We start from the raw sequence: 16,877 nt of genomic DNA, 5'->3' as shown, positions 1-16,877 counted from the left end.
GCCCGTCCAAATATGGGGGTGGGGAGGGGGAGGGGGGAGGAGAGGGGGAGGAAGCAGAGAGAGAGAGAGAGAGAGAGAGAGAGAGAGAGAGAGAGAGAGAGCAGCAGAAAGGGAGGGGGAGGTCACGTGCTTTTGTTGACCAGTCGTAAATTGTGGCTGCTCGATGACTTCTGGAGAGGTAATTCATGCTCTGGGGTTGCTAATGATGTGGGAGGGAGGTGGAGGAGGGGGGAGAAGGGGGAGGATCCTGTTGCTTCCAGAGGTGTCCGTCCCCGGGTGAGCTCAGAGCGCCACCTGCTGATGAGGAAATATATTGCACTCGCACGAAGGAAGGAAGGATGGAAGGAGAAAAGGTTCCCTCCTCCCGTGTGTGCGTCCGGGGCGTGCGTCATGGTCCCTGCGTGTGGCCCGTGCGCTGACCTTTTTTGTTTGTTGTTATTAGCGAAGTTGGAAATGAGGAAGCGGGGCATAAAGCAAAAGTTGTTTCATAAAAGTCAAAAGAAGAAAGCAAATAACAAAAGTGAGTAATGTTTCATCATAAGAATGTTACTAAAACTGATTGGAAAGTTGTGTTTTATTGTAAAAGTACTTAAGTCACTTTGAGTGGTGTAAAATGTTTTATAAAATAAAATGTGTTTTTTATAATTCCTTGATAAAATATTAATAGAGACATTACAATAAAGTAATTAAAAAAGTTTGTAACTTATCAGAATCAGAATAATGTATTAATTTCCAAACAACACTAGAACTTAATATAATAATAATAATTTGAATTTCTTGTCATATTATGATCAATCTTTTTTATGAACTTAAGGAAATAAAATAAATATTAGTTAGAAATAGTGCACTGTATAATAAGTTAACCTTAAATAATCAAGCATAAACAAAGACTTTCATAATAAGAAGATGAAGAATATATTAAGAATAAGTCAGATTTAGTAATGAAGGGGTTCAGCGTTCAGTATGTATTAAGTGCTTGTTCATTTTTTATTAATTTAGTTTGATTAAGTAGTTATTATAAGGTGGTATCAAAAGCATATATTATCATTTGTATCCATTTTCCAATTGTATTATTTAGTGAAAAACATGGAAAATCCAATTGACAGCTATGAATTCTTTTATTGTGGGGAAAAAAATAAGTAATGCCACAGTTTTACACATAATTGATTACACATATGAATGTGGTCTGGAGGACTAATACACATTTAATAGTTTGGCTGTGGAGTTGTGGCTCAGATCCATTTGAAGATGAACTGCTACAGGCCTCAGCTACATTAACTAAATGAAGTACTTAACATATAAAGCGCCAAATATCACCCACCACCAAGAAAGTCTCTTACATTATTTTAGGAAAAATCCAACAAGGAAATGCCTTTGTTATTATTTTGGTGCATATTTGTTAATCTTGTTGCTTTGGAATGTTAATTGTCAAATAGTTTGATCACATACTTCTATGGATGTAAAGAGCAAATCATAAACAACATAAATAAAAATCAAATAACCATGACTAGTCATATTTCTATTGTACATTTAGACTTGTATTTAAAACCAAATAAAAGTTGAAACATGGTGACTGAAGGCTATTTATTGATTAAAATCAGATATTATGTATTATTTTTTGACATTTTGATTTAGTAATGCCACTTTCTTTGTTACAGAATGTATTATGTGTTTTGTACTGGTTTGGTCCAGGTTTGATCCCAGTTTAATGTTGATTTGTTACTGTTTTAAACCTGGAGCCCTGGCTTTGTCTATGCTAAGCTGAACGCACCAGTCTGCCAGAGAACAATTCAAATGAAAAAAATATGACCATAGGATTATTTTTCTATATCCGACTAGTCAGGAATCTGATATTCGTCAAAACCCTAAATATTGACATTGCAATCATCTTGGTTTCATGTTAACAGACCCAGATATTAACCATATACCATGTGCCAAACATCTGCGTTTTGAATCACATACAACGCAAATCCAACCATATAAACCTGCTCCTCATCTCAATGTTAAACTCTTTTCTGCCATCACAAGAACGCAACACTATATCCCCAGCTCCTGTGCGTCCATGCCTTGCAGCCGTGCACTCCCACCACACACGCACAGGACGAGGAATGCTTTAACCCGATCTGCTGCTGCACACAGAACACCTCTGATTTATGATTTGTTGATGCCCGACGTTTTTGGGGGGGATGCATTACAGCCCGGGTGCCTACTGTTTGCCCTGGGCCTCAACACGCAATCAGCAGCGCATGTTTCACCTGGAGCAGGCACAGAGGCAGCAGGCACAAAAGGCCCGGGTCGCGGAGCAAATGAAAAATTCCACATTTGCGTGTAAAATGATACGGATGAATGCTGCTCTCCTTCTCCCTCTCTCTCCCCGGGAGGTTTGGCCTTGGATGTGGATGTGGCCAAGAATTCTGATCTCCAGTGTGTCCGGGCTCGTTGCAGACACTCAGCCCAGTTGAGTGTCGCCAGCAGTTGGAATGGAGATCAGTGATATTTCACAATGGGCAGGGTTACAGAGCAGCTCTCCACAGGGGGGCATAGAGGGAGCCATGTTCTGACCAGCTGCACTGCAAAAGCAATGTCTTCAAGAGCCATATGAAGGGGTTTCTATTGTTACTGTGCTACTAGCTCTTTCTAACATCCAGCGTGTTCATATTTTCCAGTATTATTAAAAAATACATATCAACATTTCAATAGTTGATTAACAGTTAAACAATCCATGGTTCAAAGTTAGATAAATGTATGAAATACTAGAACTAAACTGGTACCAAAATCTCAACTTATTCTAAACAAGATCTGCAATAAACTAGAGCAAGAATGGAACCAAATCAAGGACTCAACCCGGGACAAACCAGGACCAAACTGGAACAACACCCAACAGCCTTAAAGTAAAATTATCCATTATCTTCATCTAATCTTCATCTAATTATACTCCATCAGCTTCAGAATATTAATAACCTCAATTCAAAACATGGCGTATTGAACAAGTCTCGATGTTCAAGTGAAGACGAATATTGTGATTAGGCCATGCAGGAGCGGCCCCTGCACGCTGGACAGGTGCAGACAGGAGCGGCCCCTGCAAACTGGACTAGAGTGGCCCCTGCACACTGGACAGGTGTAGACAGGAGCGGCCCCTGTACACTGGACAGGTGCAGACAGGAGCGGCCCCTGCAAACTGGACTAGAGTGGCCCCTGCATACTAGACAGGCGCAGAACGGCCCCTTCACACTGGACAGGCGCAGACAGGAGCGGCCCCTGGCTGACTCAGTTGGCACAGCCCTTGTTAAAAATAGCCATCCACACTGACCCGAAGTTCATTCATGTCTCAGGCTCAGTCTCTCGTCTGGCACAGGAACACGCTTTACTTTAGGTTCAGTTATAGCCTCATATTTTTAAAATGATCAACGTCATTTCTTTGTTCACAAAATATAAAAAGGATTACTCCCTCATCATTCTACAGTTTACACAATATCACTACTGAAATAAAGGTAGTATAAAAGCCAATGTATGATGGTGCAGTATTTCTTTTTAAAATGTTTGATCTAAAGAGTAACATACAGTAAGCGATCAAATACTTAGCATTAAGTATTCACGAAGAATTTGGTATTTGATGGTTCAAATGTCGCTGTTATATTACGTGCAGTGCACAAATGTGTTGACCATTTTTCTTTCAACAATAATGTACAATTGTACACCAGACAATAGACATATGCAATCAAAATACAAAATATATAGTTTTAAACGTATTGGTTCTTTGTGGAGATGTTTTGCTTTGCCCGTAATGTTCTACAGTATAGATTTCAACCTATCTATCTTTATGGAGGCAGGTGTTGGCGCCACCAGCCCCAGTTACAGGTCAGGGCTCTCATTTATAAAAACTTAATGGAATTCTTACTAAATGTTTATGTCTGGACAAAACTTATACTTCCACAAACTCGCTCTCTTCTTGCCTCTCTGAGCTCAGATCGTCTTCTGTCTTGTCTCCAAAAACCTAAACAAACCTTTCATTCCCTCATCAAGTTTCATTTTTATAGAACACAGATTGAATGTTGAACATCACGTACACGACATTTCTTTACGGTCGAATGCAACATTTCTGTTCGTACTCACACTTTAGAATTAAGGCTTGATTTAAAGCCGGGGACCCCTGACTTTTTTTTCCCTAAACACTACTTTGTGACAAATTCGGACCACTGTGTGCTGTCTGCATCTCATTAAAAAAATCAACTTGGAAGTGAGCAGCACCTTTGATTGGCTGTGCTTTGGCGGTCCATCCCAGCTCCACTTCTCCATCAGAACAAAGTTGTTCTCTGGTGTCATGCTGGTAATTAGCCATGTTTTTTTTTTGCTACTCCAAAACTGCTCCATTCCACACCATTGTCAGCAGAGGGCACCAGAGACATCGCCCAATCATGGAACATGAAAGATAAACTTCAACAAAAGAAAAGAAGACTATGTCTCCGTTAAGCTTCAAAAAGGTTGGACAACACATCCATTCTCCTCCTGAGCCATTTGAATCCAGTTTCAAGCTGTGAACATCTGCTGTAGCACACATTTTTAACTTGCACGAAAAGTGAAATGTCTGGACCAACTTTTTCCACTTCAGAAAATGTGTGGCATTCATAAAACTACAAAAGTCAAATTGGCAAAAACCAGAACCAAATGTTGATGAAAACCAGAACAAAAAAAAGCTTTGACTAAAACTGACTAAAATCATTCAGGTTTATAGGTTTATGAGACTAAAATATGACTTAATTCCAAACACATTTGTATTGGTATTTGACATAACCGGAAATCAGACAAAAAGAGGATTTCAACAGTCTTGCTGCTTCTGCTGGTGCACTGAGGAGTGAAGGAGTTGAAATAAGATCTAAGATAGACTTAAAAACACAGTGAGGCCTGGGAAGTTTCCATCGCTTCAGAACTCCACTTTAGAAATTGTAATACACAAGTAATAATCCATGACACCCATTATGTTATATTTAGAACATTTGAAATCACAACATTACTAACTAAGTCCGCTTACTTCCAGGTTGAAATAACAGTGCAGTTTTCCTCCTGCCTCTTTATGGTACGTCACCGTAAACGTCATCACTACAAAGCACATATCTGATGAGTGATAGCTTATTTTCCAAATGTGTAGATGTATATCACTAATTAGGAAAAACATAAAAAATCGAAGGATCAAGAACAGCAGTGGGCGTGTCTGTGGGGTAGGTGAAACCAGGGATTTTAAGGGCAGTGACACTTTAAAAGCAAGAGAATAAAAATATACTCAAACATGCATGAATCACTCACTCTAAATACAACTTCTAGTGGTTAAATGAGAGGGGAAAACAATGATTGGTGCATGAGTAAAACCTCTCAAAAGTGTATTTTGCATAATATTTCCCCCTTGAATATAGAATAGGGAATGTGGCTTTATCTCTTAAAGAAAGGACTATATCACTACTAAACCACTTCTCAACTAGGACAAAACTGAACTCAAAAGCCTCCGTCAGCCCACACTTCACATCTTGACAATGACATCATAATTTGTCAAAATCTATAGAGTCAGAATGTTCCAATCCGAGCAACATAAAGACTGCAAACTGTAGAGCAATGTGGAGAAGATCGAGCTTAGCAAAGAACCAGCGCTGTGGGGAACCATAGGTCACACTCAAACATGTTTAACACACAACATCTGCAGCTCAAACACCGTCAAAGACAAACAAATGACCACGACATCCACACAATTATACAAAGTATAGGGAGTGTCCAGAATACATTCCAATGTTGACATATTTTCATGTATTTATATTGAAAGACTTGCCATAATACTTTTTAGTCTTAGTTGTTGGCCTTTGCATCACTAAGTCATTATTTGATTGGTAATATTTGAACATATGATTATGTCAATCCACCAAATTGCATGCAGTCAGAATGAATTAGTATGAAAAAAAGAAAATGATAAATACAATTATAAATGCTATTGAAATGAGTAATGCCATGACAGTTTGAAAAACAGGAACCAAAAGACCTTGATATGTTCCTCAATAGAATACAGTTGTTTCCAATCTAACGTTTTTGGAATGTCCACATGCTTTTATTACTGTTTCATCAGGAAAAGGCCTTATTTTGTATGAAAAGAATAGCATAACCTGTTTTATGCTACCAACGACAAGTGTGCTCTCATCGTTTTGTCTTCATGGTGTACTGAAGAGGGTGCAGATACTAATCCAGTGCAGACACTAATCCAATCTTTCCTCATAACACCATTTTTGTTCTAATTTACAATTTGGAATGCAGAGATGCGTTTTCAAAACTCAATATTTAGCATATAGTTTTGTTTCTGAGTCGTCACAAACGTTTTTGAAAATAGCGTGTTCTAAATAATCATTTTTTGTTGCTGCAATTCGATTATGAGGGTAATCTAATTGCAAACCTTGTCATATGTTACTCTGTCAATTATCCAGGGTTTTCCCCAGGTCGAGTCACCATGCAGTTCTCTATCCTTTAAGAACATTATTACAAAAATGTTCTTGTTTTGGTCTTGGCTTTAAATCGTCACATCTCGAAAGGTCCATACAATGCCATTCACCAACCATAACAATACAGAATAATGAATCTAGAATATGGAAAATGCAACAATAGTAAGATGCCAGGGCAATATTTCACCTTTAAATGAACAAATCAACGCAGGTGTTGGAAAAGATTGTGCATCCGTTTCCAAATGAGACACAAACACGGTTTCATATAGGATCGTTTCAAAGAAAATTACGTCTTCTCTCTGCACCAAATGCATATGTTATAACATCATCAACTGCTAATATTGACGTGACAAGAAACCTAAACGCACTAAGTAAAATGGAATTGTTGATTTGAAACATTTACGCGCAAAAACTAAACCCAAAACATCATCTTATTCTGTTTGCGCAATTTCCAGCATACTAAAATATGAATTCAAACGCTTAGAGGGTTAATTACCACGCGCAAACCTTTCCCCATCACACATAATCAGATCAGCTTTGCATATAATAAGCATTTGGTGCATTAGCGCGCGCCTCGCCTCCGCGTATGCTGTTCCCGCTATCGCCGCGCGTAAAGTGCCTCTCTCGCTCGCTCTGAATTGCGGAAGAAATCGAACTGCGGTCACTCAGGGGACACGGCGAGTTCAAAAGGTCACGGCACATTGTCCTGCACTTTGTCTGGGCGTGTGAGAGTGTAAGAGTGGGGCCGTGCAGCAGTGTGGTGTGACGTGTCTGGCCGCCGGAGGACAGGTCAAACTTTCGCTGCCCCGCTTCGCCTTCGCCTCGCTTCGGATCATCAATTTAAAAGCGTGTTCCCGGTGTGGCCCTGCTGCTGCTGCTGCTGCGGCGGCTGTATCCCCAGTTTCACCTGGCCCGCCGTAAACATGCACGGTGCGTAATGTTGCACGAGTGTAAAAAAGGGTAAAAGGTTTACTATGGTTGGTGAGGCTGTGGAAATAGTCGGTAAATCACGGTTTGCACGCGTCTCTAGCAGCAAGGAATCCACAAAAAGGGACTTAGACTTTAGTCATAATCTTTAGTATCGACTTCCAACCAGAGTGTCAAATGAAATGTACATATTTGCATACATTCTTGTGTGTCCTGGGAAATTGTCTGACCAAGGTAAGAAAGCAAAACAGAAAGAACCAGAAATTGGAGAAAAAAACATAATAGCACTATTATTTCCCATAGTGATGAATTTGGTAATGTATAATCAACAAAAGAGTTTAGATATAGAAGTGAATAGCAAATATAGCTTAATCCAAGCAGGCTAAAACTATTGAACACACTATTTTGTCAAATGTATATTAAAAGTACTCTTTTTTCTTTTTTTTACATGTAATGCAATGTCACCGGAATAATGTAGTCGTAAATCCATAACATTAAACATTGTAAAATGAACAGATTCCATATATTTAACGTTTTACCAGCTCAAACAAAGCTTTAAATTGATGCTGACTTTTATGTGAAATAACTTGCTTCAGACATAATTTAGATTTGTAAAGGTGTAAAAGGTGTAGCTCGTAAATCATCAAATAAAGAGCCTATATTTCCCAGTAGCAGCAGCAGCCCACACATATGGAATTACTGCAGCGCTTCTGGCAACAATCCCTATGTTCAACAATCTGTTAACTTCCAATTCATGGTGTGTAAAAGTATGGAAACCGTATATGTTCAGTTAATAAGTGAAAATACCACCACGATTTGATATTTCCTTCATTTTACATTACGTTTTTTGCGTATTATCCAAACTTAAATGACCAGTAAACAACGTTTGAACGTTTTGTGAAATTAGAAATTATATTTTGTTAATTATTTCTATTCTTGTAATGTGAAACTGAAACATAAATTAGACATAACCCAGAGGTACGGTACAGTGCTTTACATTTTTATTGAACACTTGTCATAGGTAGTATACGTTGTACTGGACAAAAAACACGTAAGTCTAAACCAACATTGTAAAAATCGTTTTACTTTTTTTTCTTTTGCAAAGTCCTGCTTTTGAACGGTTTTCTAGGTAGTTTTTTCTTCTTTTTTGTCTTTTTGGAGACAATACTCTTTACACGTTCCAATATTTCCGTGCGCACTTCAATCTCAACACACATCTAATATTTACAACACGCAAACACTGAAAAAGTCATATCTTAAATAAGATAAGTTTAAAAAGTGATTGAATTAAGTAGTATTTGTCTTGATTTGAGGATATTTTGACGTTGTCAAATATCTTATGCGTGTTCCATTGGCAATCCTATTTTCAAAATATACTCAAAACCATATACTACTTATTCCATGATGATTAACTTGCTCTATTGTTTAAGAGGTCACTATTTCCAGTAAACAAAAAGAGAAACAAAAATGTCCCTAAATATTTATTTTTATCTTTCAAGTGCGCACAACAAGTACTAATAATACGACTAAGATTTGGAATGCGTCATCAATTGCTTTCTTCAGAGTTGGGGGAAAGAAAGGGTTTAGCAATGGCTTTTAACACAATTCTAATTCTAATCGGGTGTCTTTTTCTCCTCTCTGCAGTCACGTGAGTCATCCCGGGAGGGCTTCTGTGTTATTACTGTATCTCAGACCACACAAGGAGACACGGGTGGATACAGTAAAAATGGCATGGGACGTGGAAGATCCTTGTGGTTTTCGAATTGGAGTCGCGTAAATACTCCAAAAAAGTGTCTTTGCAACCTGTTTGTCCATGAGTCCGTAGCTCTACAGCTCACACTACTCCGTCCGTTTCTCCTCGAGCTCCTCTCCCTCTCCGTTCGACGAGGACGAGTTGATAAGTTTGTTCTCCTTCTTCCACTTCATGCGCCGGTTTTGGAACCAGATTTTGATTTGGCGCTCCGTGAGGCAGAGGGCGTGCGCGATCTCGATCCGCCGTCTCCGCGTCAGGTACCGGTTGAAGTGGAATTCCTTCTCCAGCTCGAGCGTCTGGTAGCGCGTGTATGTCTGCCTCCCGCGCCTCCCGGGGCTGCCGAAGGTCCCTGAGGAGAGGAGGAGCAGCGCAGATGGATAAGAGTCATGTTAACGCACGGGAATACGCACATAACGGCACATTTTGAAAACAGACTCAAAAATAGTCACTAAAAACTATCTGCAAAAGCCATGAAACCTTGCGCGGATTTTAATAGCGATGTAATATTGGCTTTGCATCAGTATTAACAAAAAAGAGTCCATTTTAAATTGTTTCTTGTGTGCCTAAACAGAGCGCGTAAAAGGTCTCATTCGTGCGTGAAATTACCTGACAAATGCATTCACCTATATGAATTACTGAACATCACGTTTGCTTTTCAAGGTGCAAAATTGGGACTAAACCTGCATCGAGCTGAACTAGATGGGCCAGGACTTAACAAGGACTCAAATTATGACCAAAGTGTGAACACATCCTCAAATGTGTGTTGTTGGACAAAGAAAACAGCTATTATTGAAACTTTTATATTAAAAATAACTAACTCTGTGACAATATTCTATGGACACATAGTTTACGCACTGTTTAAAAACAGAATACATTTTAAAATTAATTCCCCCTTGTTTTACCAACAATGAACCCAATGTGTTCATGTTGGCGTTTGTGTTTGATTTACGCACTGGGAAAACACAATGGAATCACCGATACAAACATGTTACATAGTTTGGCACAAAGGTGCTTCTTTTACGCACGAATATACAGCCATAAATCATAACAGCACAGAGCACACACAAAGACATCACAAAACACACAAAGACAGAATAAAGCTGTCTGCACTGATTTCCCTTTGATTTAAATGCTCCTCTGCGTAACGATGAGTTTGGAGCAACTTTACGCACGGATTTTGTGCATGGCCAAAGTACAATAACATCATAACTTTGATTGGACGTTATGTATAAGACATGGTCTATTATTGGCTGATCATTTAGTTAGTCACACAGTTTGCCTAGTTCCATTTTTCACAAGTTGAATAATAATCTGCCTGCGCGTCCCGATGATGTTTCAGAGGGTTTTTCCCGGTGTAGCTTCCCTCTCTGCGCTCTGATCCCCTGCTAACAGTATTTTGGCCCCCGGTGGTAAACAAATCGCGGTGTTGTCACTTTGGCAGCTCCACATTGTGTATTGATCTGGAGGAAAGCTTGGATGGAAACCACAGCTTTTCTGAGTCCATAAATAAGGAGCAAGCCAAACCGGATTATGGACAAGTACCAGGACTGCCCAGATATATCTCCAGTGGGCTTTTACTCCTCTGATATGTCTGATATGTCCCTCAGATATGTCTTTTCTGCGCGCTGCTGTTTCCACCTCATCTGTCACTGAGCGCTGTCCTGCGGGCTTTGGGCCACTGTCCTGCTCGGCCACCATTACTCAGCGCACAGCTCTTTCTCTGTTAAACATCAACAGAAAGCTGCAGTGTTCAGTACTAGGCTCTGTGTGGCTCATTATTCACTGAGAATGTGCTCTGATGTGCGCTTCTATCTAATCTCTGAGGGGTTAACAGATAACTGCCCCAAGTTTACAAGGAGAGCCATGTTATCCACGTGCGTCCTGTGGAAGAACCACTAAAAGACAGCGGTTTACTCTCCCTGTGACAGAGCGCGGCTCTTTATCGGCTTCTATCTGCTCCATGTTTAGTGTGCTCACCGTGTGACAGGCTCTTCCTCCGCGGTCAGCGGGTCATATACAGTAGAGCCAGTAACAGGAGCTGGGGCCAAACAAACGCGCTTTATGGCGCTCCATAAAGCAGCACATGACACAGACACAAACGGGATCATAAACGGCTGACACAGGAAACACACGTCACTTTTATGAGCGCATCATAAAACATGCAAAAGCAGGAAGAGCCTTACCGTTACACGCGTTCATGCGCTGCATCCAGGGGTAGATGGGTGTTGACGAACCAGGCTTCTCATCCAGCTCTCCGAACAACCCTTTGGCACTGAGCCCCGCGCACTCCATTTTCCGGTGCACGCCGTCCTGCAGCAGCTGCTCCTCCAGGCTGCACGGCTCCTTGTCCCGGTAGAAGCCACTGGCCGCGGCCGCTGCTGCCGCCGCTGCCGCTGTGGCATAGTCACAGGCTCCACTCGCCACAGCTGCCCCCGCCGCTCGGTGTCCCCCGTATGCACCGCTCTGCTGGTAGTACGGAGACGCGGCGTACGCCTTGTCCTGGCTGTTCCCGTACGCCACGGCCGCCCCGGGATAGTGCCGGAGCGGGTCTGCCGCGTACCCGGAGGAGTAGAGCGGAATCTGACCCAAGAACGACTCCGCGGTAGCTGCCTGGCCTCCCCCGCCCGTCCCCGGCAGAGACACCGGGAACGACGAGTTAACAAAATAGGAACTCATGGAGAAGTGGAGAGGAAGGGGACAAGAGGGCACGGGACACGCGAGCTCCCGCAGAAGAGAAGGAGGAGGAGTGTCAGGCTAACGGCTAACGGCTAACGTCTCCTCCCGTCCTCGTGCCCTGCTGCACTTATGATTTGTTGTGTTTTATAGCCGCCAGTCCGACTGCGCTGCTATCACTTAGTTTATCTCAGATCGGAGCAGCAGCGGGGGCAGGGTGGCGGCGTGCCAGTGTGGGACAGGAGAGAGAGCGCGTGCGTGCGTGCGCGCGCGCGCGTGTGTGTGTGTGTGAGGCATGTGAGAGGCACAGACCACCTGATCCCGCGCTGACCAATCAGAGCTCTTCGTGCCTGGCATTCGTTTTCTCCTTCTGCCTTCGCTGTGAGAGGAAGAGGAGAATAGGAAAAAGAGGAAGAGGAGAGAGAGAAGGGAGAGGAGGGGGATCCTAGCCCCCCTCCTGTCTCCTTTCCTTCTCGCTCCTCTACCACTTTCTAATTCTCATCCAATCTCTTTTCTAATCTCCTCCGGTTGGAGAGCTCGGCTCCTGAGCGCGCCTCAAGTGATTGTGGCTCCGTCTGTTCGGCCCATAACAAGCCGCGGCTCGTTCATGCTCCAGAGCGCTCCCTCCCGCAGGGGCTGTGCGCCGCGCGGCCAGAGGCGAGCAGATAATAAAGCATATTCCCGGTCCCGCTTTGCAGATAAAGCAAGCGCATTAAAATGCATTTGAAGAACGTAAATCAGACACGGGCGCGCGCAGCATTCATGTGTGTTCCGGGGCTGGAGCGCGCGGGGAAGGGAGCTGAAACACAACAGAATGTGCACCATAGCGGGCTGTAATTGAGGTGTGTTGTGTGGTAATAAACAGGCACCAGACTGTGCGCTTTTGCGCCCAGACTGTGCCACTCCAGCACACACTGCATTCACACTGACTCCTCTTATTCTGTTAAAGAAGTGGGCTAATGGCACACTGTCAGCTCATATGGAGTAATGGATTACTGATGCTGTCCAGGTGAACGCCTCGTGCTGCTGTGCACGCACCTGCACGAGGCCGCGGCTAGTGCGCAGTGAAGCAGCAGTCTGTCCGCGTGGGATTCTGATTAGGCTCCCGGAAAGAACCAAAGTCAAAAAGTAAGACTGAAGCCATTTTGCTGTTGACGCTGCTTACGGCCTGACGCAAGACGCACAGCAGAGGCTGTGTGGCCTGCATGCCCAAACACTGCTCAGACGGAAGGATTAGATTTATACTGTGTATGTATTTATCATTCACGACATTCATAATCAGCACATGCTCAAACACACACGAATGGACACATGGTTCACGCTTATCACATTTGGACTTGGGTTTGTTTCATGCGCTTAAAAAATCTATTAAATTTACTGGGCAGAGCCAGCATTCATCAATGCTATTATTGATGCCTTTAATTGTTATATAATTAAATAATAACATATTGAATTATTATTATAAGTGTTTTTTTTTTAAATAACGCATTTTAATTTAACAGAAACACATTTTTAAATGTATTTAAATTATTCACGAGTAATTTTCGCAACACAAAGTTTGCCACAACTCAAGTTTGTTTCACTACAGTAAAAAAGCACAACAAGGTTGTAAGATGATTTAATTGTTTAATTGCTACTGTCACTAACTCGTGTTTATAAAGGGCGCAGATATAATCGCGGAGTGTGAACTGATCGGGGCCTGTTTCTCATTCTCGGAATCCTCGGAATACGTGTCACTGAGCTCGTAAAGTATAACCGCAGCCTAATAAATAGTGTCAAAGCCCGTCCCCAAAGGCTTCTGCTGCTGCTCTGGCCCGGGCTGCATACACTGAACACTGAAAAGCGCACAAAGACTCTATTTTTACTTTTCCTCCAGCTTCTCCCGCCTCTCCCCGTCGCCCCAGCAGCGCCCAAAGTAACACCACGGACAGAGACACAGATAATAACTTTTTTTACGCTCATCCCGAGGCTCCCAGACACGACAGAGGGAGAGTGTGTGTGACCCTGCTCCCTCGCCTCTCATTTCGGCCTCTGTGTGCCAAAGTGTGTGTGTGTGTGTGTGTGTGTGTGTGTGTTCTTTCAGGGCAGGACGCGGCGTTTCCTCTGCACCCACTGGGAACGGGAAGCGGCGCGGTATTGTATTGTTGGAGTTTGGAAAGGGCTGAGGTTTAATTATTAATGGTTTAGGGACGCAAGGCATGGCACGGTAAAACGCGCCTTCGTCTGCTCGTCATATATATATGATAGGATATATAATTTACTTCGTTTTTGATTTATGTACGTGCAACACTTGAGTCCACTTAAAGGAGAGTTAGTGGTTGTTATGGGTGTACACGCACCGGACTGCTGCTTTAAATTAATTATATTTAAGTGCGTAAAGTCGTACGTTCTGTTTTTGTTTTCACGCGCGAGATTGTTTTTTTTTAACGCATTTTTATACATTTACATTACATTCTGACAAATATCACACCGGTTCTGATCATGTACACCACCATAATGAATAATTAATAATAAAAAACATAATTGTTGAAGTATGAAAAGCTGGAATAAATCTGAAAATATGCCAGTAAAACAACATGAATGATTTGACAAAAAATCGAAATTTAAAATCCATTGACTAATGTTGACAAGATTGAACAAAATAGATAAAACATCCAGATTGACAAATAATGAATAAAAGTGTTTGACAATAACTGTGTAATAAATATAGAATACATGTATCTGCCTCTGAGCTTTAGCAAATATTTAAACAAAAAGTCTCAGTTGCAAAAAGTTGCAAATGTCTCTTTCAATCAGAAAGTGGATACTAAACCAAATAAAATAAAGTGACAGCAAATCAAAAGAAACTTTAAATTATCAATGTAGATTTGTGCATTGGAATAATGTAAAACAAAACAATAATTAGCTAAGTAAATTGAAGTAAATACCAGGCGTCGTCCTGTGTGTACTTTGGATTGACAAACTTCTCAAGCTCCTTCTTTGAAAAACCTAAGCCTGGTTTTGTTCACAGTCGAATGCACTGTCTTTTTATTGCAGGTGGAGGTCGTGAGGATGAGGAAACAGCAACAAACGGCACCAAACGGAGTTCCCGCAGACCAGGACTTCTGCTGCGGCCAGACGCTTCACGAAGGTTTTTTATTTCTTTTTTTCTGGACCGTGGTGACGCACTGCAGTATTGGAATCTCTCCCTCACACACTGACTGTCAGTCTGGGTTCAGCCACACTCCAACGCGGCCCAGTTTTCCCTGTTTAACGTGGCTTAGGTACGTTTGTTCCCGCTATAGAAAGAGGAGTTTAGAGCATTTGCATTTACAGTTTGTTAGGAGTTATGTAAAGTTGATGAAACCAAAAGAGGTACACTACACATATACTACTCGTGATACTTTTGTTGCAAATTTATTAGTGTGAAAAACTGAAAGATCAAAACAGATTATGAACAATTAAAAGAAGCCAGTAAAAATTATTGTTTTTGAAAAAGTAAGAACATTTTCCTAACTGTGTAACGTTTACAGTGTTACAAATGAATCTTCATTAATACAAGAATTGTAATTTATTGATTTATGCTCGATGTATTGTAATTAGCCTAATAAAAAAAGTTATTTAAAGTGAATGAATGAACAACACGCAAAGAACGATAAAACGTATAATGGCTAACTGATAACTTTGATAACTAATTTTACACAGCAATTTTAAACGTGTCATTACTGTAACACAGTTTGAGCACATACTGAATTGAGTTAGCTTTTAAAGAGGCAAGGTTACGACCATTTGTAGTAATACAATGTAATCAAACGTTTACCAGACTTTTACGCAGCAGATTCACAGTCTATAGCTTCAAAACTGCGCAAAACTAGCGGCAGTTAGTCGCAACACACAACTATTACACTTTAAATATCCAGTAAATGCAAAGAACATATAGCATTATGTTGAGACAAAATGTACTGTAAAAATACGTCAATATGGTATTTCAGTTTAAGTTGTTGTAACACGAGACAGTGACAAACTCGGAACACCAAAACGCAGTAAAAATCAATTATTTGTTTTATATATTTTTTGCACATAGACACTGGAACTCCAAGAATCTGCGCGTCTCCTGCAGAGCGCGTCGTGCACAAAAGAGGTTACTTTCATGGCACCTCTCCCTTTGTGTGCGTGTACCTCCCCGCTTTTATTGCTTTATGGCCGTTTATGACTCCTTGTAAAGTCCGAGGAATGGCTGCGATGCAGTAAACAGCTCGTGGACAAATGCCGCGGAGCTTTTTCACACACGTTGTACAGTTTGGCACAGTCCGTTCCAGGATCTGTTCTCCACCACGATTGCTTTTATTAGCGCTTAGAAGTGCGATTATGAAGTGTCCACGGCACTTTCAAGTGTCGATTTAGGGTGTCATGTGTTGTCTTTTTTTAACAACCGTCATTAGGAAGCGTTAAGTGAAATGTGCGTAAACAAGTAATAGAGCTTTGAGTGAGACTTTACGCACAGGCACATTAGGATCCAATTCATAACACAAAATTGGTTCTTATAGATATTAATACCCATAAACAACTTCAATTTCGTCTCCTTTATTGTTACGTTTCTTTAATAAGGCTACAGTGTATGGCTCGTGAATGGTATACTTTTTCTCAACTTAACTGTAAAATCATGATTTATGGTTACATTTTTATGGCAGTAACAGTACGTTTATACAATGTGATTTTGTTATGGTCGATTTATGTTAGTAAAATGCAATAAGATCAATACGTAATGTACGTGCTTATAGGCCTAATGTAACGCTCTGAATGTGATGGACGAGATTATATTTATGGCTAAAACAAACTTGTCAGTTTAACACAGATTCTTGTTTATTTAGGATACACGTTAGATTTGAGAATGATTAACTCCGGACACAATAGCAAATCAAACTTTTATCCGTGGGATTTAAAAAGAAGACGTAAATGTAGGCTGGACAAGAAAACCCTTACACTATGTTTGATTTCATGTTGAACCTGGAGCCTGGCTGAATGTGTCCGTGTATCCGGGCTACAGAGGCGGCCTGGAGCGCCCGTCCTTC

At 41.3% G+C, this 16,877-nt stretch overlaps 1 protein-coding gene across 1 annotated transcript; it reads right to left on the bottom strand.

The window, feature by feature from the left end:
• Window positions 1-8,379: 8,379 nt before the first annotated feature.
• On the bottom strand, window positions 8,380-12,767 carry LOC140357852 (homeobox protein Hox-B6a-like). Its single transcript, XM_072442388.1, has 2 exons — window positions 11,337-12,767; window positions 8,380-9,502 (listed from the first exon to the last, which is right to left on the bottom strand). The coding sequence occupies exons 1-2, from the start codon at window positions 11,827-11,829 to the stop codon at window positions 9,240-9,242; spliced, it is 756 nt and encodes a 251-aa protein (XP_072298489.1). The 5' UTR covers window positions 11,830-12,767; the 3' UTR covers window positions 8,380-9,239.
• Window positions 12,768-16,877: the final 4,110 nt, after the last annotated feature.

The sequence above is a fragment of the Eucyclogobius newberryi genome, unplaced genomic scaffold (assembly GCF_026437365.1).
Source record: "Eucyclogobius newberryi isolate DKJ021-1_F unplaced genomic scaffold, fEucNew1.0.hap1 SCAF_13, whole genome shotgun sequence".
NCBI lineage: Eukaryota > Metazoa > Chordata > Actinopteri > Gobiiformes > Gobiidae > Eucyclogobius > Eucyclogobius newberryi.
The sequence above is the reverse complement of the archived record's forward strand: the minus strand, read 5'-3'. Positions and strand labels throughout refer to the sequence as shown.

What these genes read in the sequence shown, in the direction of transcription:
- LOC140357852 (XM_072442388.1), bottom strand. Translation starts at nt 11,829, where the DNA reads ATGAGTTCCTATTTTGTTAACTCGTCGTTCCCGGTGTCTCTGCCGGGG. An exon ending in GCGCATGAACGCGTGTAACG is followed by an intron (nt 9,503 to 11,336) that starts GTAAGGCTCTTC and finishes TCCTCTCCTCAG; the next exon opens with GGACCTTCGGCAGCCCCGGG.